The 24,568-nt window shown below is 49.0% G+C and overlaps 1 protein-coding gene across 1 annotated transcript in view; it reads right to left on the bottom strand.

Moving 5' to 3' along the window:
• The window catches only part of OPRD1 (opioid receptor delta 1), a 38,674-nt gene extending 15,777 nt beyond the window's left edge, over nucleotides 1-22,897 (bottom strand). The window contains exon 1 of the mRNA XM_032495702.1: nucleotides 22,431-22,897. Within this exon, the coding sequence (XP_032351593.1) occupies nucleotides 22,431-22,657 (227 nt within the window). The 5' untranslated portion in view covers nucleotides 22,658-22,897. The remainder of the gene's footprint in view (nucleotides 1-22,430) is intronic.
• Nucleotides 22,898-24,568: the final 1,671 nt, after the last annotated feature.

The following is a 24,568-nucleotide window of genomic DNA, read 5'->3' as shown; positions in this document are numbered from 1 at the left end:
GTGTCTGGATAACCCATCCTTGTGCCTGGGTTCAGCCCCATGCCTCACCCCTGCTCAGCCTGTCCCTTCTCTTCCAATTGCTATCCATCACCCAAATATGTGTTGACATCCCTTAAGGAACCTAAACTGAGATACAAGAGGTGATGTGATTTGCCCAAGGTCATATGGCCATTAAGTTGGCAGAGCTGACATTTAACCTAGGCTGTCCAGGGCCAACACCTGGTAATGACTTTGCTATTCTGCCCCTCAGTGCTTGTTACCTTCCTTTCTCTGCCACTACCCTCTCTTCCTTGACCTTTTCAAGGAATGTGAACTTACTATAAGCTGAGGTTTGTTCACTCATCCAACAGGGATTAATCTAGCACCTGGTATGTGTCAGGCAACTGAGCAAGGGATATAGGAGTGAAGATGACAGTCTGGCTTCTTGAAATTAATGATTGTAGGGAGGGTGTAGACACTGAACAAATTGCTGCACTTTTTAAGTAGGGCAGTGACATGGTTTGTTTCATGTGTGTTTCTTAAAAGGTCATCTGACTACCATGTGGAGGCTAGACGGAGGGGAGAGCAGGAGTAGGCAAGAGAATGAACTTCCTAGAAAGTTAAATTGTTTATTTCCCCACACTTCAAAATCCTACACTGGTCTCTTAATTCTTTTTTTTTCTATATCAAAAACGTGTAAATATGACAATGGACCCTTATCTTACGCCATATTAAAAAATTAGCTCAAAATAGATGAAAGACCTAATGTAAGAGCTAAAACTGTAAAACTCTTAGAAGAAAACATAAGCGGAAAGCTTCATGACACTGGATTTGATTTCTTGGATATGATACCGAAAGCACAGGCAACAAAAGAAAAATAGATAAACTGGATTACATCAAAATTAAAAACTTTCATGCATCAAAGGACACTATCAGCAGAGTAAAAAGGCCACCCACAGAATGGGAGAAAATATTTGCAAATCACATATCTGATAAGGAGTTAATATCCAGAATATATAAGAAAAGATGCTCAACATCATCAGTCACTAGGGAAATGCAGATCAAAACCACAGTGAGATACCACATCACATCTATTAGGATGGCTACTATCAAAAAACAAAACAAACAAACAAACAAAAAACAAAAAATAAAAAACCCAGAAAATAACAAGTGTTGACAAAGCTGTGGAGAAATTAAAATCCTTGTGCACTGTTGGTGGGAATGGAAAATGGTGCAGCCACTGAGAAAAATAGCATGGCAGTTCCTCAAAAGAAAAAAAAAAAGGAAATAGAATTGCCATATGATCCAGCAATTCCATTTCTGAATATATACCAAAGAGTTAAAAGCAGGATCTTAAAGAGATACCTGTACACCCATGTTTATAGCAGTAGCAGCCACAATAGCCAAAAGGTGTCCATCGACGAATGAATGGATAAACAAAATGTGGTCTGTACATACAGTGGAATATTATTCAACCTTAAAAGGAAAGAAATTGGTCAACTAATCTGCAACAAAGGAGGCAAGAACATACAACGGAATAAAGACAGTCTCTTCAGCAAATGGTGTTGGGAAAACTGGACAGCAGCATGTAAATCAATGAAGCTAGAACACTCCTTACACCATACACAAAAATAAACTCTAAATGGATCAAAGACTTAAACATAAGACAAGATATAATAACCCTCCTAGAAGAAAACATAGGCAAAACATTATCTCACATACATCTCAAAAATGTTCTCCTAGGGCAATCTACCCAAGCAATAGAAATAAAAGCAAGAATAAACAAATGGGACCTAATTAAACTTACAAGATTTTGCACAGCAAAGGAAACCATAACCAAAACAAAATGACAGCCTATGGAATGGGAGAAAATATTTGCAAATGATGCAACTGACAAAGGCTTGATCTCCAGAATATATAAGCAGCTCACACGACTTAATAAGAAAAAAACAAACAACCCAATCCAAAAATGGGCAGAAGACCTAAACAAGCAATTCTCCAAGGAAGAAATACAAATGATCAGTAGGCACATGAAAAAATGCCCAATATCACTAATTATCAGAGAAATGCAAATCAAAACTACAATGAGGTATCACCTCACACCAGTCAGAATGGCCATCATTCAAATGTCCACAAATGATAAATGCTGGAGAGGCTGTGGGGAAAAGTGAACCCTCCTACACTGCTGGTGGAATGCAGTTTGGTGCAGCCACTGTGAAAAACAGTATGGAGATTCCTCAAAAGACTAGGAATAGACTTACCGTATGACCCAGGAATCCCACTCCTGGGCATATATCCAGAAGGAACCCTACTTCAAAAAGACTGCACCCCAATGTTCATAGCAGCACTATTTACAATAGCCAAGACATGGAAACAGCCTAAATGTCCATCTGATGACTGGATAAAGAAGACGTGGTATATTTATACAATGGAATACTATTCAGCTATAAAAAATGACAACATAATGCCATTTGCAGCAACATGGATGTCCCTGGAGAATGTCATACTAAGTGAAGTAAGCTAGAAAGAGAAAGAAAAATATCATATGAGATTGCTCATATGTGAAATCTTAAAAAAAAAAAAGAAAGAAAGAAAGGAAAAAGACAAATGAACATAAATACAAAACAGAAACAAACCCGTAGACATAGAATATAAACTTGTGGTTGCCAGGGGAGAGGGGAGTGGGAAGGGACAGACTGGGAGTTCAAAACTTGTATATACTGACAGGTACACATGGAATAGATAAACAAGATTACACTGTATAGCACAGGGAAATGTATACAAGATCTTGTGGTAGCTCACAGTGAAAAAAAGTATGTGACAATGAATATATGTGTTCATGTATAACTGAAAAATTGTGCTCTACACTGGAAATTGACACAACATTGTAAACTGACTATAACTCAGTAAAATTTTTTTTAAATAAAATAAAATGAAATAAATAAAATAAAAATTTTTTTAAAAGGAAAGAAATTCTGACACACGCTACATGGATAAAACTTGAGGACTTTGTGCCAAGTGAAATACACCAGTCACAAAAAGAAAAAAGCCTCTGTGATTCCACTCATATGAGGCACTTAGAGTAGTCAGATTCATAGAGGCAGAAAGTAGGATGGTGGTTTCCAGGGGCTGGTCGGGGGAAGGAAATGCGGAGTGATTATTTAAGGGATACAGAGTTGTTTCAGTACAAGATGATAAAAAAGTTCTGGAGATAGACGCTGGTGATGGCTGCACAACAATGTGAATGTACTTAATGTCAGTGAACCGTACACTTAAAAACGGTTAAAATGGTAAATTTTATGTTATGTGTATTTTACCACAATAAAAAAAAAAAAAAGAAGCTGTGGGTAATCAAGTGCTCTCACTGTGTCTGTTTTCTAAGCTAGAGAATTTGGTGAGGGAGTTCTTTAGAGCCATTCATACTTAGCTGTGTGACCTTGAATAAATTACTTCACCTCTCTGAAGCAGCTTTCTCATTGGTAATTTCAGTGCAATCATGCCTTTTAGGAGCCAACACACGTGAAAGCATCTAGCTTACCAGCTAGCACATAAACAAGAATTAGCAGCCCTTTGGGGTTTATTTCCCCTGATATTTTTCTGCTTTTTTCCCCCTCATAGAATTCAATCCTCTATGGATTGGCCCTAACCCTGGGGAGGAATTCTCTTGACTCTGAGATGCCTTGAGAAACCCGTTGCTTTTTCCCTAGGTCACAATCCCCACTAGCTCATCTTGACTTATGCTGGGAAATTTGCTCCCAACCATCCTTCTCAGACCTCAGTGAGGCTTCCTTTATACGAAACACCAAATGGCCAACTACGTTGGTTTCAGAGCCTAAACCCATTCCATCATCTGTCAAACAAGCCCCGCTGGCAGGGAAGAACACCACCATCTCTATTACTTCTCTTTCAGTCTGATGGAGGTTTGGGCAGGCTCTGTGACTGCAGCAAACCAGGGCCACATGAAAGCCACACACGCTCCTGGGCCTCCGGAGAGCTGGGCTTCTCAACTGACAGGTAAGCTCCTGGTAAGACTTTCCTCCCCTAGGCAAACCCATGCAGTTAGTTAGACTGGCTGACGTCTTAATGTGTGGAGCCCAGAAGAGGGCTAAAACATTCCCTCCTTTCTACAAGACCTTGATGGGACTGGTCTGACCACTTTGGGTGGGTCGTTTGTTTTCTTTAAGTAATATTCTCAAAGTCTCTTTTCTTTTGTGTTCCAGGCACTACACCAAAAGCATGATTTGATTTCATCCTCAATGCAACCCTGAGTATTGAGACCATGTCCCCCTTCTACAGATGAGCTAAGTTAGATGGCTTATCTAAAGACAGGCCGTTTGGAAGTGACAGTGACAGGATTCGAACTTAGACCTGGTTTCCAGAGCCCACGTTCATAACCACTTGAGTCCGTGCCTCACTGTTCACTGTCCCCCAGCCGCCTGCCACCTGCACTAGCTGATCACACACTAGCCATAGAGGGGCCCCAGTCGGGAGGCCAGAACCAAAGGGAGGGAACTGGTCCAGAGGTGGGCTGGCTCCAGAGCATCACCTGTTTTTACGCATTCCTCGACCCTGAGACGGTCCCAGGTTTGGAAACGATCTGCTCACAGTCCAGGTGGGGTCCAGGAGAGACAAACTTATAAACATCAGAGCAACGTAACAGGCACCATGACGGGGCCCCAAAGGGCAAAGAAGAGAGGTCTGTTCAGAACAAAATGTATACCTCTGGTCACAAGTGAAGGGCAACCCAGATTTGTGGTACAAGCACCACGTGCCAGGTCTTTCTCAGGCATGATTTTATGTACTTCTCACACCTGTGCTTTGTTTTTCACTAGAAAATAAACATTTGTTGGACATGGACTCTGTGCCGGGCACTGGGGAAAGCATTTTACATCATTCAGTCTTCCCAGCACCCCTACGGGGTAGGTAGTATTTATTATTCCCGAATTACAGAGAGCAGTCAAGGAACCTGCCCAAAATTGCAGAGTCAGAAAGGGGCTGAGCAGACTCAAAGCCCGTGCCTTCCTCTTGACTGCAGTTCCAGCTTCTTCCCTGCGGACCCAAAGGGTGTGCCCCTCACAACTCTCTTTCACAATGAAAATATAAGCTCCCAGAGGCATGGCAGTGTCCTGGTCACCACTATGCAACTGGGACTTCCAGTAGCGCCCAGCTCAGAGTAGGTGCTCAAAACACATTTGTTGAATGAATAAATGTCGATGTGTCTGTTCTCCACGCTAGACTGGGACATCCTTCAGGCAGGAACTGGGTCCCCTTCACGCTGTGCAGAGATGACACAGTGTTTACTGGAGGACGCCCTGTGGGACGGAGGGTCAGATGCCGTGATCCCTGGAAGCAGCCAGCCCCAGATCAAAGAGCTTTGGGACAGATTAGGACAGTTCTCCCCTCTTCCCTGCCCACTTTCTTCCTTCCTCCCCTCCTCCCTTCTATCCTCAACCCAGACCAACCCAGGTGTCCTGAAGGACACCTGGGCCTGCCCCCGTCTGCCCTTAATCTGAAGTGACTCAGCGCTGCTGTGGCAAAGAGAGATGTGGTCAGATCATCTACCCAAAGTAGCTCATTTGTTTTTAACTAAACTGGTATTCTTCTTTCCTCTCATGCACAACAGCTCATTGGGGTCAAAGTCAGGCCAAGAGACCGAAAAACAAAAACAACAGCAACAGCAACAAGGCAAGAGCCCCAGCCCTCAGTCTGATCAATCTCATGGCATCTTAGGAACCAATTCGAACAAAATGGCTTCAGCCTGGATCAAAACTCATTTGGTCCCAAACAGCATGGATTGCCGGAGTGTTTAGAATTAATTTTATTCCCAAGTGCATTACGAGATCTCAAAAATAACAGCTGCTCACTATAAAAGATCCAAACAGTACAGATTTGTTCCATAAAGAGAGTTTAAAAACCACCATCAACAGTGCAGGCTATCATTAACAAATGACAGGCACGCACTTGTGGCCGTTGTATAGAAACGGGATCCTGCTCTAACACTAGTTTTTCTGTTTTTGTCTTTTAGTTAATAGACTATTTTCTAGAGCAGTTTTAATTTTTTTTTTTTTTGGAGGGAGGAGGTAATTAGGTTTATTTATTTTTTTAATGGAGATACTGGGGATTGAACCCAGGACCTTGTGCATGCTAAGAACACACTCTACCACTGAGCTATACCCTCCCCATGCCATACGGTTGGTTATATAACCTCTTTCCTCTCAAAAATATTCTATGACCATCTTTCTATAGCCATAGATACAAATTAATATAATTTTTGGTGATCGAGGAGAGTCATTATTATTCTAGTCCAGAAGTCAACAGACATTTTCTGTCAAGAGTAAGAGAGTAAATACTGTAGGCCGGGCAGGCCCCGTAAGGTCTCTGACGCATATTCTTGTTTTTTGTCTTTGTGCTTTTTGTAACCCTTAAACAGTGTAAAAACCATTTTTAGCTCAAGGACCAAACAAAAACAGACCACAAGCTGGAGTTGGTCACTTACAGATATTAAAGCACCTGAATAAAGTTACTTAATAAGTCCCCTATTGAAACTGATGCAACATTGTAAACTGACTATAACTCAATAAAAACAAATAAATAAATAAATCCCCTATTAAAAGATATGTAGGTTGACATATATAAAATAGATAAACAACAGGGACCTACTGTACAGCACAGGGAACCATATTCAATTTCTTGTAATAATCTATAATGGAAAAGAATCTGACAAAGGAAAAAAATATATATATAATAGATATAAAATTGACTCACTTTGCTGTACACCTGAAACTAACACATTGTAAATCAACTTTACTTTCACTTAAAAAAAAGATATGTGGGTTGTTTCCACTTTTTTGTTATTATAAATAATGGTGTGATAAAGATCTTTGTGCACACAGCTATCTGATGGTCTCCTTGGGGAAAATTCCTAGAATCTCCAAGCTAGAAGGCAACCTCACAGTGAGGGCATGCCCTCTGTGGCACTCCAGACAAATGGCCATGCAGTTTCTGCTTGAGTAGGTCCAGAGACAGGGAGCTCACCACCTGCTGGCACAGTCCATCCCATTGTTGGGACAAGCACAGGGTAACAAGTCCTTCCTTTTATTTGAGCTGAAAACTGCCTCCTTCTCATTTGGCACCATTTTTTTCTGGTTCTGCTCACAGAATCACAGAATCTAAACCTAAAACCCTTCTCTCTTCCATGTGTTGGAAAATAAAGATATTAGCAGTACAACCAGCTGGAATGAGACCTGAGTTAATACAAGTAAGGGCCCAGTGCAAGTTAGGGGTTACAGCTGGTTGGTGAGCTGCCTTCTCACACTGTGTGGCCATTCCTTGGAGCCCCTGTCTCCGCGGGTCCTCATGCATTCATGAATGTGATTAGCAGTAAAGATGATACCACCCTCTTAGGTTAAGGGAGGGACTCAGATGATGCAGGTAAATCACATCACAGGCACTCAGGCCAGGCCTTCTCCCATCTTTCCAGGCAAGTAAATCAGGCCAAATCCATTGTCTGTGGCTTCTATAGCCTCAAATCCATTAACGTGGACAAGGCCACAACAGGAAGAGTGGCCTCTGTGGACAAGTTTCCAGGTTTCTGCCCCATGGCTGGCTGATTCCACCACACCCAGCTGCAGGTTTTGTGTATTCATTACCTCACTGGCATCACTGCTGGTGGAACATCAGCTTAACCCACACCCTCTGGTCACATATGCCCCCCAAACTGGCCTCCCCAGCTCACAACTCTGTTCATCTTCTCCTTCTAAACCACTCCAGAAATTCCCCACTCCCTGCACCTCCAGCAGACCCTGTTCCCACCAAGGCTTTAATAACTATAGTGGGCTGAATGGTGGCCTCTGAAACACAAGTCCCTGTTCCCACACCCACTACCTGTGAATGTGGCCTTATTTGGAGAAAGGGTCTTTATATATGTAATTAGGTTAAGGATCTCGAAACCATCCTGGATTATTGGCGTGGGCCTTAACTCTAATGATAAGTGTCCCTGTAAGAAACACACAGGGAAAAGCAAAGGCCATGGGAGGATGGAAGCAGAGATCAGAGTGATGCAGCCACGAGCCAAGGACTGTGGAGCCCCCCGAAGCTGAAGAGGAGAAGGATTCTCCCCAAGAGCCTTCAGAGGGAGTGCAGCCCTGAAGACACCTTTTGGACCGCTGGCCTCCAGAACCGCAAAAGAATACATTTCTGTCGTCTTAAGCCCTCAAGGTTGCAGTAATGTGTTAGAGCAGCTCTAGGAAACTGATACAGTAAAAGTGCAGCCGAGGAGAAGCGTGGACTTTGGCACCGAAATTTAAGCCCCAGCTCTGCTTCTAACTAACTGTATGACCTTGGGCGAGTTCTAACTTCTCTGAGCCTCAGTTTGCTCCTCTGTGAACTGGGTCTAACCATCCTGCCTCCTGAGGGTGTGGTGAGTGTGGAATGAGTCCACGCCCATGGTGTCCCCAGCACACTGCCTGGCACACTTATATCGTAGTGGCTTCTCTTCTTGTCCAGATGAGGAAAACAGGCCCCAAATGACACCTGGTGAGCTGCCCAGGGGTCCTAAGGCTCCTGACTCCTTTCCTGGCCCTTGGTAACCTACCACTGTTGGGGTGGGACACAGAGCCCTGTGCTGGAACTTCAGCACTAGAAGAGGCTCTGATCTATAACACTAAGTTCAAACCTCCTCTCCCAGTTTACAGATGGGAAAACTGAGGCATGGAGAGGGAAAAACAATTGTGCAAGGTAACATAGAGCATTGGTTCCCCTGACTCCTGGGAACCCAAGTTCTTTCTGCTTCTCCAAGCTGCCCTCCCAGGAGCTAAGTCTCAGATGAGGGTTCAAGGTGGCTGAGGCCAAAGGGAAACAGGGGCTCCTGGTGTTCCTGAGAAGGCCCTGGGCTCTTAGTAGATGCCTACATTCTACTGGACCAAGGCTGGGCCAAGGAGAGAACCATCCCCATCACTGTCGTCATTTCACCCCATCTCCATCACAGAAGCTCCACTGACTCAGTGCTTAACACGGGCCTGATGTATCTACTGCGTTCTGTCATGACATTCACATAGATTGTCTCACCTAATCTCTCCAACAATCCTATGAAATTGCTACCCTTATTATCCTGGTATGGAGGAGGAAAGAAAGCGTTGGGGAACGTACTGGGTTGAATAATTGCCCTCAAAATTCACACCTGCCTCAAGCCTCAGAATGTGACCTTATTTGGAACTAGGGTCTTTGCAAATGTAGTTCATTAAGATGTAGTCATACTAGCTTAGGGTTGGCCCTAAATTCAGTATGACTGCTGGTGTCCTTATAAGAGGAGACAGACACACAGAGGGACACCGCCGTGTGAAAACAGAGGCAAAACTTGGAGTGATACAGCTGTTAGTCCAAGGGACGCCAAGGACTGCTGGCAACCACCAGAGGCTCGGCGAGGAACGATTCTTCCCTAGAGCCTTCAGAGGGTGCATGGCCCTGCTTGATTTCAGACTTCTAGCCTCCTGAACTATAAAGAATACATTTCTCCAACATTGAAAAAAAAAAAAAGAATATATTTCTGTTGTTTTAAATCACCTAGTTGAGGTCATTTTTGACAGCAGCCCTAGGAAACTAATACAGAGGGTTAACCGTTCTTGCCAACAGTGGCCCAAAGCACGGAAGCAATGTCTGTTAAAATCACTCTACTCCCCAGCTCTCCCAGTAAAAGAACTATTTTTTTGCCAGGAATATAGAATGGTGGCACTGAAAGGAAAGGTGACTGGTATTTACTGAGCACTTACTATGTGCCAGTTGCTCTGCTAAGCACCACATATGTGTTCACTATCTCACTGAATCTGCACCACCACCACAGGAGGCAAGCATTAGTCTCCCCATGTTACAGGTGAGGAATGTTGAGGCTAAAGTAACTTACCCAGAGTCCCATGGCCAGGAGTGGCAGGGCCTGAGTGAGGCCCAGGTTGACTCCAGAACCCAGTGTCGTGACCTCTACCTTATCTTCTCCTCCCTACCTGTCAAGCTCAACCTCTTTCTGTTGTCTTAAGCCCTCAAGGTTGTGGTAATGTGTTATAACAGCTCTAGGAAAGCTGCTTTTACAGCTGGTTTTACAAACGGGGAAACCAAGGCACCGCTACTGCAGTGATCACAAAGTCTCTGCCCACGCCGGGGGAGGAACAGCTTAAATAAAGCAACTGCCAGCCAACCAGGGTCCAGCTGGGGCTCCCCTCTATTTGTAGACAAAGGGTGGTTGCTCTTCCGACTGGCAAAACATGCCCAGCTGGGAAACAAGGGCTGTGAGCTACAACCCCACCCACCCTTTAACGGGAGTGGCAAGTGGCCAGAAATTAATTAGCAATCTCAGTTTTGGCAAAGTGTGAGGAATGAAAGTGGTTAATTATAACAAGGCCCAGTGAGTGTGTTGCAAGAGAAGATTAATGGCTGGAACATGGAAACACAGGGCCCCAGGGCTGCCTGTGAGTGGGGACGCTGGCCAGGGCACATTCGGCAATAAACGGGGTGACACCTTGCCCAGTTCAGTTCAAGAACCATAACGTGCTCATGCAAGGGAGGAAAGAGAAGCTCTTGTCCATCACTTCCAGCATAAGGATGGCTGGACCAGGGGAGGGGGAAGCTGGCCAAAATGGAAGCCCCAAGAAAGCAGATTTCCTTAAGTGTGGCAAGTCAGCCCATGAGTCTCCAGAAATTGGACATGTCCCTCCTACAAACACCTATTGACATGCTGCCTGGGTGTCAGACCCTAGACTGGGGCTCCAGCTAAGAACAAAGGATGCTCACCCCACCCCACACGCCCTCATTCTGGGAGAGAGAGAGAAATGAGCGATCAGGAGTTTGAAAAGTATGTGGTCTCTGCTCTGATGGGGATACATAGGACACTGTGGGAACACAAAGGAGGGATATGTGTTGGCCTAGGGGCATCGGAGAAGGCTCCCTGAAGGAAAGACTTACTAAGCTGAAAAGCAAGGGGCTGCCCTGCAGGGAACAGGCCTGAGGTTCCTGCATATCTTAATTCCCTCTTGTCTTGCCATTGCAGGGTTTTTATTATAGATCCCAACAACTCCACAGAGGGAATCTCATTAACCAAGGGCCAACTAGATATTTAAGAAATACTTAGGGATGCTGCCTCAGAGTCAGGGACTGAGCTAGGAAACAGGATACAAGATGAATGGGATGCAGCTCCTACCCTCCAGGGGCAGCAGGATAAAAAAGATAAACACAGAACAAGTGATTACACTGCAACGGGAAGACACTGTTTCATGACCATTGATTTTTCTTCTGTGTCTCCCCTCTTTCTGTGTAACAGGCACTGGATGAAGGTACTTGATTTACATCATTGCACTGAATCCTCATGACAAATGACTATGGTAAGCACTATCACTGCATTTGGCAGACAAGAGGACCCTGAGGCTCAGAGAGGCAGAGAAACTTGCCCCAAATCACACAGCCTATAGGTTATAGGACTAGAACCCAAGCCAGGGTCAGTCTGACCCTGATGGTAATTAGTTCTATGTGTCCATTAGCTCTGCCTCAGAATAGATCTTACTGGTTCTTTTGTTCTGGTAGGACCCTGACTGACACAGACCTGAAAACTGTGCTCCAGGCTGAGGCTGGTGCCAGGGAGCCACACAGTCTCCTCACCTAGAAAGGACAATGACAAACACCGCCACGATGGGTTGTTCGGGAAGGGGGAGGTGGGTCAAGTGTGATGAGAGGCAGCGTAATGAAACGGAGAGGGGGCTGGCTCTGCCATCAAACACTTAATAACCACGGTGTCCTCAGGCAAAAGTCTTAAATCTCTGAGCCTCAGCTTCTTCATCAGTAAAATAAGCACATCATATGGTTCCTACTTCACAGAAGTGTTGTGACAATTACGTGTGCTTTTGCATGGAAGGTCTCCGGCATGGAGCCCTATAATATGGCTGCAGCATATGCTCATTTTTGCCACAGTTGTACTTGGTGGACTTAATTATTTTGAGTCCTTGTTACTGCCAAGTAAAGGTTCCAATCCCATAATTCCATGTAAAACAATTGCCCACAAGTTTATCAATCTTAGCGACCTTATATGGACATTACCCAGTTTCTCTAACCTGTCCCTCCCCGCACCCCCAGCCCCAGGGCCGCTCCTTGAGGACAGAGGGCGAGGCAGGCCCTGTGCAGAGCCGTCCACACACAGCCGCTCCTCCACTCACACCCACCCTGGGACCTGGATATCAACACATTCCCGTTTTGAGCACAGTAGGAACATGTGGCCCAAGGTGGGGGGGGGGCTTGTCCAGAAGAACAGAGTGACCAGAACCGGGACCTCAAGTCACGTGTTCCAGAAAGTCCAGGTTGCCCTCCTCTAGGCCCTTGGCCATGCAGGGCATGACTTATTATACCTCCTTCTACCTGCCACACCACAGAGTTTCACTTTTGTTTTATTTACTAACAATTTTAGTAACTGCCTAAGTCAATCTATCCTGCTCCATGGCCTCTCCCTGGCTGTACAAAAAGTCATCTCGCCACACCTGGAATCAGAGTCCAACCTTCTTCACGAACATTCCTTCGTGGACACTTTGCACGAGAGATCTCTGGGAATCGAAGGGCCTCGTTTCAAAGGCCAACTCTGCCGGGTACCAACTGTGGCCTGAAGCAAGTGAATCATCACCTCTGAGCGTCAGCGGCTTCAACTGTCAAACGGAGAGAAACCTGGTACCAACCCGATAGAGTCAGGAGAATTAAATGAGATGATATACGTGAGGTGCTCAGCTGGACACAGAGCTGCCCACCTCGTCAGCCCTCAAGAAAGGTCAGTGGTGCTATTTTTGGTGTTAAATCCTGACAAGTCAAAGTGCCAGGCTATGCTGTAGACCCCTCCCTTATCTGAAAAGACCAGGCCTGAGCCCGTGGAGGGAGTATCTTGTGGCCACCTGCCCTGCCCAGCAGGACAGCCCCCTGACCACGTGTGGGCTCTGCTCCCTCCTCACTGGGAGGATTGGAAAATCACTAGATGCGGGGCATTTCCTAGCACTTCAGGAGGATGAGTTTTTGTAACCAAAGGAAACAGATGATCTCCATCTGTCCTGCAGGGGCATCTGGCCTGGCCAGAAGAAGCAGTTTCTTTCCCCTGGCTTAATTCCTGCCTCTGTTCCCAAGTCCTAGGCAACCAGCCAAAAGGCAGCATTATCACCGACAACTTCCTGTTGTGGGCCAGGCCCTGTACTAAGGCCATACGTCATCTCCCTTAACCTTTGCCCTCACTGTTCCCTCTGCCTAAAACACTTCCTCCTAGCAACTGGCCTCTGCTCAACTGTCTCCACCTCCCCAACCTCCCCACCTACATCTACAGTCCCGCCACACACTCCCCCCATGCCTTCTTGGTTGACCTCACTGCCTATAGCACTAGCCTTACACCTATGTATTTATTGTCTATTTTTCCCCACTAGAATGTCAGCTTCATGAGGACAGGGGCTGTGTCTTGATCATTGTTGCATACCTCGCACCTAGACCTGTGCCTGGAACTTAGGAGGGGCTGCTGAATGTACATCTACCTGCAATGTAGGTGTTTTTCTATCATCCCCATTTCACAGGTGAGAAAACAGTCTCAGTGAGGTGAGCCCAAGGCTGGAAGGCCCGCAAGAAGCAGACCTGGATTTGAACTCCAGTCTCTGAAGGATACAGCTGCCCCGTCAGCTGCTGGCCCTGCTCCAGGAAACTTGGGCTCTTTGGGCCTGTTAGGGGTTGTCAGTGGCCCCCAGGCTGGACTGCCTGCTTCTCATGCTCCCAGCTACTCCTATTTCCAGCCACTCTTTGGTTCTCCCTGAACCCAGGTAATCCCAAGCATGGAAAGAGATGCAAGAGGGTGCAGGGGGCAGGAAAGACAAGTTCCAGTCCTGCCTCGGCCACTGTCTCAAAAGACACAGAACCTCTCCAGGCTTCAGTTTCCTAATTTGTAAATCAGAAGGACTGGAACTGACATACAAGATGGCAGAAGACAGGGCAACGGTTAAGAATGTGGGCTCTGCGATCAGAATGACCTGGTTTCAATCTGACTCCGGGACTTTGGGCATGTTATATCGAACATTCTCTGAGCCTTTAATTTCCTCGTCTAGAAAATGGGGGCAACAGCCCTCACCTCATATGGATCTGTGAGGATTAAACAGGATAACATACATACACCTCTAAGCAGAGTGCCTGGCACAAAATAAGCATGCAACAAAGACAGGCATCATCCATGATTCAAAATTCTATGCCTTGGTGAAAAGGCTACCTCTGCAGGGGAGGAGGCCACGGCCATTTCTGCCTCTCCCTGTGTCATGTTTATTGAATGGGACTTTTGGACCTCACAGGACTCTGGAGTCTGAGTTCCTTCCACTTATCAAGAAAGACTCAGAAAGCTACAGAAGACACGATTCCTTCTGCACACACCCACCCCAGCCAGAGACAAAGCTGCTGATTTCTGCAGCTGCACGGTGAGCTATAAATCAATAGAACACAACCCAGACATCGCATCCCACCCCACACCCCCCAGCTGGTAATGGGGCTGTTGCAGCCTGCAGGATGGTAAATTGCTAATTCAAGCCGGGCTTTCTGCTCTACCCCGCGATTATCCCTCTTCCTGTGCATGTTATGACATTCTGGGGAGCCAATTAGATTTAGAGGTCCCAGGACTCTGAGGTTAATGAAATCATGCCTTGCCCTTGCACAGCCCCCTTCCTATCAAAGTTCAGGCATCATCATCTGCCAGGAAGGGGAGAAGGGAATCTGAGATCACAGAACCAGAGACACATTCTTCCTTGAGTCTCAGCTGTGGGGAGAGGAGCCTGAAATTATGTCTATCTTTTCTTCACCCTAGTCTCCAGTGCCAAACCTCCTCACAGTGGTTTGTCGGCGCCCTCTTGCATACCTTCAGTGACAGGAAACTCCCTACATTACACAGCAGCCCATGCCTTCCTGAAGAACTCTGACAGAAAATTCCTTCTAGAAATTATATGCGATGTGGACAAACACGTGTTCAGGAATGTTCACAGATGCATTATTTAGACTGGCATACTACGGGAAACCACGTAAGTCCCCCATACAGAAAACATTCCTACGAGGCAACCATCAAAAATCATGTATTCAAAGAATGCCTGATAACATGAGAATACACTCAGAATGTTATGTGAAAAAGCATCTTACAAAACATTATATATGAAGTGATCATTATGTTAATATAGTATGATCCTGGTATCATTAAAACAAACACACACACACACACACACACACACACACACAGAGTGAGAGACTGGTATCATTAAAACACACACACACACACACAGCGAGAGACATGGAAAGAGATGGGAAGGAAATACACCAAAATGACAACGCTTTTCTCTTTATGGTATGATTATGGGTAATGTTTGTCTCTGCTCAATCGTCTCCTATTTCTTTTTAAATTGGGGGGGGGGGTGATTAGGTTTATTTATTTGTTTGTTTGTTTGTTTGTTTAATGAAGGTACTGGGGATTGAACCCAGGCCCTCATGCCATGCTAGGCATGCGCTCTACCACTGAGCTGGGCCCTCCCCTCTCCCCACTCATGGCACCTCCTATTTTCTGAAATAACTACAGTGTTACTTGTAGTGATTTATGTTACTGTGTTCATTGTAAAGGCAAATGTCTAATATTGAGCTGATAAAGCTCCCTGTGGCATCCACCCCACAATTCTAGTTCCTTTGGGGCCCGATAAATGTCGATCAAATGAATGAGAAGCAATGCTTCCTCCTCTTCTAAATATATATAATAATAGAAAATGTTTACAGAATATTTATCAAGTTCCTGGTTCTGTGCTGAAGTCCTTCACGTCAAGCCCCATTAACTTCTCACAACCACCCTATGAGGGCCTATCACTAGTCCCGTTTCACAGATGAGAAAACTGAGGCTCAGAGAGGTTATGTGTGTATCGGCCAAGCTCACTCTTAGTAAATGTGATCCCAGGTCAGTCTGGCTCCGATGTCCAGGCTCTCAAGTGCTGTTACCCCACGCAGAGGCCTTGGAAGTTTGCAGACAGCAATCTGCCCTCCTCCCCGGCCCTGGTCCTCCCGTCTCTAACTAGACAGCCCCAGCTCTCACCTCCGTTCCTCATGTGTCTCAAGGACAGCAGCGGCAGAGTAGCCATAGAGGGGTTCTGGAACCAGAAAGACCTGGGTTTGCCCCTTTCTGGATGCGGAAGCACCTGCTCCCTCGGAGCCCTCCTGTCCTCATCTCTTGCCCCCTTGCAGGGCCATCATGCAGCTTGGAGAAGCCTCTGGCACGTGGCAGGCACTCAGGAGAGGCTCTCCAGCGCCCTCAGTGACTCCCCTGGATTCTCCTCAGTGTGTCTGTGAGTCACACACACTCCACGAGGAATGAACCTGAGACCTGGGAAATACAGGCCCCAGGGTGTGGCCAGGAGGTGCAGCAGGGGACACCAGTCAGAGCTGCTGCCTGCCCTCCCTGCTCAGCCTCACCAGAGGTCACCTGGCCCAGCCCCTTGCCTTCTGGTAGGTCCAACAGCATTCCATTTTAGAAAGGGGACAACTGAGGCCAGGGTTGCCATGGCCTGTCCAAGGTCACCAGCATTTTTCCATCACCCGAGCTGACGCCATCTAATCCACCCCACACCCACCCACATCAAATTTGTCCTCTTGAACTCCATTCTGCACAGATTGCTCCAGTCTTCTTCCCCAAGGCCTGTGACCCAAAGCTCCCTCGTTTCCCAGCACGGCTGCCTTACCGTGGGCCAAGAATGTGTCTAATATCACAATTCCAGCCTCAGCAGGGCCTCTTGCCCCTAACGTGACTCAGGCTGCTCCTCAGCCCTCCCTCCCCGCCCCATCCCCAACCCTTCCGCACCAGAATGACTCCTCCAGTTATCAGGGGCTGGTCCATGGAGTTCCTCTAACATCTGCACCTCCCCAGGAATTGTGGAAGGCAGAGACTTATCGTCGGGGTTCACCCCTGGCTGCAGGGCCTGGCCACAGCCCAGCACACAGCAGGCGCTCCTGACAACCACGGTGAGGAGGGTGTCCACTTGCAAGACCTTTCCTGCTTTGGTCCCTGAAGTTCTGCAGCCTCACAGCCACCCCAGCTGGCACTCTCAGTTCAGCCACAGTGAGCTTCCCTGCCCTCTGCAGCTCTGACAGCTGATCATATGCTGAAGCTTTCTTTGCTCATGCTGTTCCCTCTGCCTGCGATGATCCACCCCCACCTCTCCATGGAGCCAACTACTGCTCCCCCTCACGACTCAGCACAGACATCACCTGCTCTGGCTGGCTCAGGTGCACCCGCACCACCCCCCATCCCCGCATCTCAGGGAAGCGGCAATTGTCCCTGGAGCTGTAACTAACTAGGGGGTCCTGGGGGCATGGCTGTGTCAGAAGCCAGAGGCCACACTGAGGCTTAAGCTGAGAGTCTGGGCAGAGAGAACTGAGGCTGGATGAGCCTGGCAGGGGTCAGCATCAGCAAACGCTGATTGAATGAGTGGATGTGCAGCCAATACAGGAAGCAGGAAAGGACCCAAGGTGGAAAATGTAGACAAGCAGGCCTCCTGGCTACCCGTTCTGCCTGTCTGGAGCAGCTGTGGGGGTGCTAGCTAATCTCAGCATCCCGCTTACTGAGGATCTACTATGTGCCAGGTGCTGTGCTATGACCTTTACATGCATGACCTCACTTAATCCTCCCAATAACCTACCCTGATCACCCCAAATTTGCAAATGTAGAAATGAGTCTCTGGTTAAGCCATTTGCTCAAAGCCACACCACTAGGACATGGTAGAGCCAGGATGGAGACCAGCACAACCTGATCCCCAACCATGACATTTACCACTGCACTGTGTCCCCTCACTGGGATCCCTCCTGGCTTAGGGGCCCTGGGTCCACAGACCCCAACCCGGACAAGAGAAGGGAAAGAGACAAGAAGACAAGGGGCTCATGCTGGAACTCCAAAAAAAGACGGGGACTCAGAGGTCCCATCCTGAGCACCTGTCCCAGCAACCTCTGGCAACTTGGTAGAAGACAAGGGACAACCAGAACCCCTCACTTGCCTTTTGTGGCCCCACCCCAGCCCAGGCTGCCCGGCCCAACCTCCCCCACCCTGCTCTGTGCTGCAGTCATCTGAGATGGGAGAGAAAACATGATGCTTTATCAACATCATTCTGTCCTCTTAAGGACAAAGATGCCTATGAGACAAGTGCTATGATCCACATTTTATAAATGGAGAAACTGAGGTGCAGAGCAGCCATCCAACCTACTAAAGATCTTAGCAGGTGGCAGAGCTGGCATGTGACACAAGGAGAAGAGTCAGGAGAGACACTGGCCAAGGGAGAGCTCAAGGGGCAGAGAAGCACAAAGTCTGAAACACTCACGAGGAGGCTGGTGGGCTGGTAAGAGGCAGGGAGGCCAGGTGGGGTGATGCGAGTGGTGAGACACACAGCAGGGTGCAAAACTGCTGAAACCAGGGTCAGGGAGAGGCAGAGTCAGGGGACAGGGCAGGTGACAAGAGGCCAGGTGGAGAAGCATGGACTCCAGTCCCCTACCTGGATTCAGGGCAGGCAAACCAGGAAGTTCTGGGCCATGTAGAGAGAAAATGAGGTCACCCATCAGAGATGGCTAGAGGCCTCTCCACCGCGCCTAGAAGGCTGCCAGTGGCAGCTCTGAGATGCCAGCCCTGCTCAGGGCACAACTCCACCCAGGAGGAGGGCTGTCCAGTATCTGCTCTAAAGACCCACCAACCCACCTCTCTGGCGGAACTCACCCTGCAGGGCAAGGGACTGGGTGTCTGCCTGGGAACCAGACATCCCCAGAACTCCTGCTCCCACTTCCTGGGAGCCTCGGGAACCACTGGCTGTTTGCTAAGAGTATATTCCCGGAGGTCCCTTTCAAGAATCCAGAAGGATGAGCGGGCTTCTCAGGTGGGTCCATGGAGGGGGAGAGGGTCAGATCTGGCGGGGGTAGAGGGGTTAGGGAACGGAGAGTGCTTAGTGCTCTGGGATTCTGAGATTCCTGGGTTATTTTTTTTTCCAGCCCCTCATCCAGGTCAGGCTTCCTGTATTAGGCTCTTCCCTCAGCTTTTTGCTGAGTTACCCCCTCCTAATCCTTCAGCTCCTTCCTCTGAACTCCCTGACCAGGGGAGACCCTCCCCTCATCATGGGTCCCCACAGCCCACACATACTCTTCCATAGCCCTCAGGTCAGCTGCCGATATAAGTTTGTTGGATGAATGGCTGATGAATGTCTATTTCTCCCAGACCCTGAGCTCCATGAGGGCAGGGACGGTGTATTGTCCTCCCCACCGCTGTATCTCAGCACCTAGCACACAGGGCATCCATAGGATTTTCCTTGAATGAGTTCTTTTCATTCCTTCACACAGAGACCCTCCCTGTTCTCAAAGGACTTGAAAGGCTCAGATACAACATGTCACCTCATTTAATCCTCGCCATAACCCCAGATGCGTTGCTGTTACTTTCACTTTACAGGTGAAGGAATGAGCTTCAGAAAGGTGAAGTCACTATTCAAATGCACAGCAAGTAAGTGGCTTTGAACTCAGGATTTGCACGTAGATAGGTCTGGCTTCAGAGCTGCAGCTCTACCACTACACTACCCTGCTTTCCTGCCCCAAGGTCCTCTGGGTCTTCCTTTGCAAACCTTCCCCTGCCCCCAACACAGCCTGAACTCAGAACTTTCTGACAGGCAGAATTTATTTTTTCATTCATTCAACCAATCAACTCATTCACTGCACGGGGTGTCAGGAAACCACAGACACACCAGAGGCTTTTCTCCATCCTGGCCCCCCTCCCCCACTGCTTTTGGGACTTTGCCAGCAGAAGCCGAGCCCCAGGCAGCTGCCCTGTCCCTAGGCTCCCTCGCAGTGGGGAAGAACCAAGGGCAGGGGCCAGTCACTCCACTCCTCTGCGGACAGCAGCCTAAATTACCGGTGCTGAATAACGATGGGTAGGGTCATGGTCTTTTTTCTTCATCATTCTCTGAGAATCCTTGGGCCAGAGGAAGGACAGGATTCTGCCCCCTCCATCCCCTATCGCAGACAGCTCTGGAAAAAGTTCTGGTCAAGACTAGGGTTCTAGCTCTGGGTCTGGGGGCAGCTGTGGGACCTGAGGCGAATAAGCCACCGTGCCTCCCTCTGAACCATAGATTCCTCACCTGTAGAATGGAGGCGACAACAGTGGGGATTCTAATGCCAACCCCACAGGGTTGTAGGTGAAGATTAAATCAGTCAGACCAGAGACACAGTGATCACATAGATGGCTGGCCTGGGAAATGTCTTAGCAACACAGGGACCTACAGGGGCCGGCTGCTGGAAAAGGATGCATCTGACAGTGTGGTTTGGGGAAGGTTGGTTGGGGGCGTCCTCGCGGGCGGAGGCCAGGGCCTTCCCTGAGTGGACCATCAGAAGTGAGAGGGCCTATCCTGGCTCAGTGGTAGTGGGGGAGCTGTGCTCACCAGCCCACCAGCCAGAGGCCTGAGGGAAGTGGAGATAGGTCGGAACACCCTGACAGCTCAGCTTTCCCCAGACTGGAGGACTTACAGCCCTCTAAAGAGCACGTATGCTGGGAACCTGGGACTCCCAGAATCAGAGCTACTCCCAGGCCCATCTTAGGACAAACACTCTCACTGTCCCTCTGTAATAGGCACTGGATTCTAATGAGTCTGGAAAGTTACTCCTCTTTATCACACACACAGCTGCCATGTACTGGGTCCAGGCACCAAGCCAGCTGCATTATATATGCTTGCTCTTTGACACTTCACAAAAACCCTGTCAAAGAAGGTTCATTATCCTCCCCCATTCTACAGATGAAGAAACTGAGGCTCAAAGAGGCTAAGTGGTTTCCCCAAGACACAGAACCAGCTCGTGGCAGACCTGGGATTGACACTCAGATTCACCCAACTCTACAGCCCGCACTACTTCTAAAGGTAAAGTGGGGGAGAATCACTGACAAAAACGCAGAGAAAAGATCACTCTTGCCTATGCTGCCTGTGCTTGGGCGAATTTTCCCACTGTAGCGGGTGATGAGTGACTGAAAGCACAGGAAATTCTTGTGCCCTCCGCTCTTCCTGGTGGCGCAAAGCCTCCCCTGGAGTCAGCAACGCCAAAGCTCCCTCACTGCCCACACATCTACCCAGTGCCCCAATACCCTGTGCTCTGCCAGGCCGAGACCCCATACTCAGGAATTCATGTTCCCAACTGAGGAGATTAAGTCTCTATTCTTCAGAAAGGGAAACTGAGGCAGAGGGGGCAGATAGTGGAGAAGGGGGAATAGGGTACCCACTGTGACAGACATCAGTGACTGTCACATCTCCAACCTCTGAATCCACAGTCTGCCTTCTGCCTTGCCTGGTGGCAATGGAGCCCAGAGAGGTGTAGGGTTGTGCCCTTGGTCAACCAGCATGGATTACTCATTTCTAAGTAACAGTAAATACCAGGGCATCTTTGTTATAAAGGTAGGAGTTTTCTTTCAATCCCTTTTGTCAGGAAGGCTGCTTCTGGATAAGCCGAGGGTATTTTAGACTCTGAGATGGTCCAGCACTAGATAAAAATACCAAGAAGAGACCTTTGCTTCCTGAGGTGAAAGCACAGACTCCACAAATCACCTTTGCCTTTGCCAGGAAAAAAAGACTGTTAGAGGAGAGGAGGAGGAGATGAGAGGGGGCATTTGTGAGGAGGATCTGAGTCCCCTCTGAATCACCTCCAGAGCTCAGGACCGGAAGGCCACCGGGGAAGGAAGCATACAGCGACTGGCCGCCCACTGTGCCCAGGAGCCATGGCTCTCCGCTAGCCAAGGCACACACAGGGGCACAAACACAAGTGTCAGAGCCACTCTGGACACTCTCCTCCCCCTGGGGTTTCAGGGGTCTGACAAGGAACAAAACGTTCTCATACGGAGAGAATCACAAACTGACGGTAGGGGACAAGCACACAAACCAACACTGGGACCCCAAGAGATGATCTCCAAATGTGACTTGGTAAGTGCTCCTACAGCGTGATGCAGACACACAAGCACTCGGGTGCCCCCCTCAACCCGCACAGACAATCCACACACTGCTGTCTCCCCCGAGGCCCACGGCACCTCAGGCATCTCTGCTCACCCCTAACAGGTTTTTGGAGGTCCAAAGACACATTTGTACTGTCACAAACAGAATCACACACTCACAAACTGTGACAGACACACAACTGTCGCTAAACTGTCACACACTCTCTCTCTCTCTCTCTCTCACACACACACACACACACACACACACACACACACACACACACACACACACGCAAACGCCAGCGTACCCCTCGCGATGGAAGTGGTTTCCCCCTGAGCCCTGGACGCCCCCTACAGGAAGTGCGGAGGCCCAGGGAGTGCAGGGTCCGAGGTCAGGGTCCCAGGCCCGCGGTCCCCACCCTCACCCCGGGGCCGGGGCCCGCGCACCAGCCTGCAGCGGACTCACCGGACGATGCCGAACATAACGAGCACGTTGCCCAGCAGCCCCACGGCGCACACAGCGGAGTAAAGCGCGGTGATGGCGATAGCCAGGGCGAGGGACGAGGCGCTCCGAGCGCTCGGCGGCCCCGACGCATTGGCGCCCGCGCTGGGGAAGGCGCTGGGGAAGGCGTCCGACGCGTTGGCGAGGAGCGGGGACCGCATCTCGGCGTCCGGGGAGGGGGTCGGCTCCATGGCGGCCGAGCGGTTGGCGCTGCGTCCCTGCCTGCGGTGCGCCCTGGGCGCAGAGACCCGGTGCGAGCGGCGCGCCAAGGGCCGAGGCTGCGGCCCCGACGCCGCCGGCTACTGCGCCCCGGCCGCCCCGCTGCCTCCGCGGCTCCTCCGCCCGCTTCGCCTCCCGCACCGGCCCGGCCCCCAGCGCCCTCCCGCTCTACAAGCCCAGAGCTCTCTGAGCCAGGAGCCGCTGCGGGCTCCTCGGACGCGCCCGCCGCGCGCACCACGTGGCCCGGAGGCGGCCGCCAGTCTGCACCCGCGACCGGGGGCGGGCGCTGCACCACCGGCTTGGAGCGGAGCCGGGGAAGCTTCCCACTCCCTCCCTAAGGGATGCTCTGCGGGCTCCGTTGCACCTCTACCCCTGCCAGGACTCACCTCCCCACCCTTTGCCACTTTGGGGTCAGAAGGACCTGGATGTGAATCCCACCTCTAACCCCTGCACTGACAGTGACCTTGAGCACGTTACTTAACCTCTCTCAACTTCATTTTCCTCTTCTGTAAAATGAGGATCATCGCACCACCTCCCTCAGAGGGTTGTTGGGAAGATTAAATAAGATGATGCGAGTAAAGAATTTAGCTCAGTGCCGGGCACACAGTAAGTGCTCCATAAATAACCATTATTATCCTTGGTTTTCTTGCACCGCATTCATTTACTCAACAAATCTTTTTTGGGTGCCGAGTATAACAGCCAGATACTACTGGGGAGCCTCTAATGCGCAAAACCGGCCCCTACTTCCTTACAGACCCGTGGAGGAGAGAAACATCAGTCCCAAGATCACACTGATGAAGTTGTAGTTACACACTGAGAAAAGTGAAGGGAAGCAAGGCATTCCTGTGGCAAGACCTACAAACCCAGAGGTCAGGGCGCCTTCCCTGAGGAAATGACACTTAAGACGTGAAGTTCGAGGAGGAACTGACTTGGGAAGAAACTGGGAAAGAGCATTCCAGACAAAGGAATCACATGTGCAAAGACCCTGTGGTTAGAGGGGTTAAAAAGTCGGGGGTGGGGAGGGTCTAGCTCAGCAGTAGAATATGTGCCTACCATGCACAAGGTCCTGGGTTCAATTCCCAGTACCTCTGTTAGAAATAAATACCTAATTACTTCCCCCAACAAAAGGAAAAAACAAACTAACAAAAAGGACAGGAAGAGAAGGCAGAAAGTGAGTGTGGGGAAAGGGGATGAGGTGGTGGTCAGGGTCTCAAAATCCACCTTAAGGATCACTCTGTAGGTACAGATGCAAGGGGGCCATTTCTGACACCTTCTCCTAACCTGACCAGCCCAGACCCAGAGCCATCCTCCTTCTTGGGGCTCCTGTCCTTCCCAGAACATTCTCCCTACTGTTCCAGCACTATACTGAGGGCTTCATCCATGCATCAACACTTTGGAGTAGAGTCTGTTATTAGTGTCCCCAGTTTACAGAGGAGACGACTAGGCTAGGCACTAAATTATCCCATAGGTAATTATTTCTTATCTAAGTTTGTTTCCTCCTTGGGGAGACCAGGCCAGACTGATCCCTGGACCCAGAAGAGGACTGGGATCACAGTGGGTGCTCAGGCAATACTGGTTGGATGAATATAGGTACCAGGGGAAATGGAATGGGACAACATTGGGGTCCCCGAGCTCGAGGCTCTGAGGTGACACTCTTGGCCCTGTGAGTGTCTGGGCAAGGACTCCTCACTCATATCACTCTCTGGCTTGTATCATCCATCTACATGCAAGGCTCTTACTCTTTCCCAGAAAGAACAAAGCCAGAATTCCTGAGTTCATCCTTCTCTCCATTCTCTTTGTCCCTCCTAGTTGCTGTCCAAGGCCCTCAACCACCCATAGCAGACTCCCCACCCCAAGGCTTTCCCACTCAACAATCTAAGGAC

Source organism: Camelus ferus, chromosome 13, assembly GCF_009834535.1.
Source record: "Camelus ferus isolate YT-003-E chromosome 13, BCGSAC_Cfer_1.0, whole genome shotgun sequence".
NCBI classification, from domain to species: domain Eukaryota; kingdom Metazoa; phylum Chordata; class Mammalia; order Artiodactyla; family Camelidae; genus Camelus; species Camelus ferus.
The sequence above is the reverse complement of the archived record's forward strand: the minus strand, read 5'-3'. Positions and strand labels throughout refer to the sequence as shown.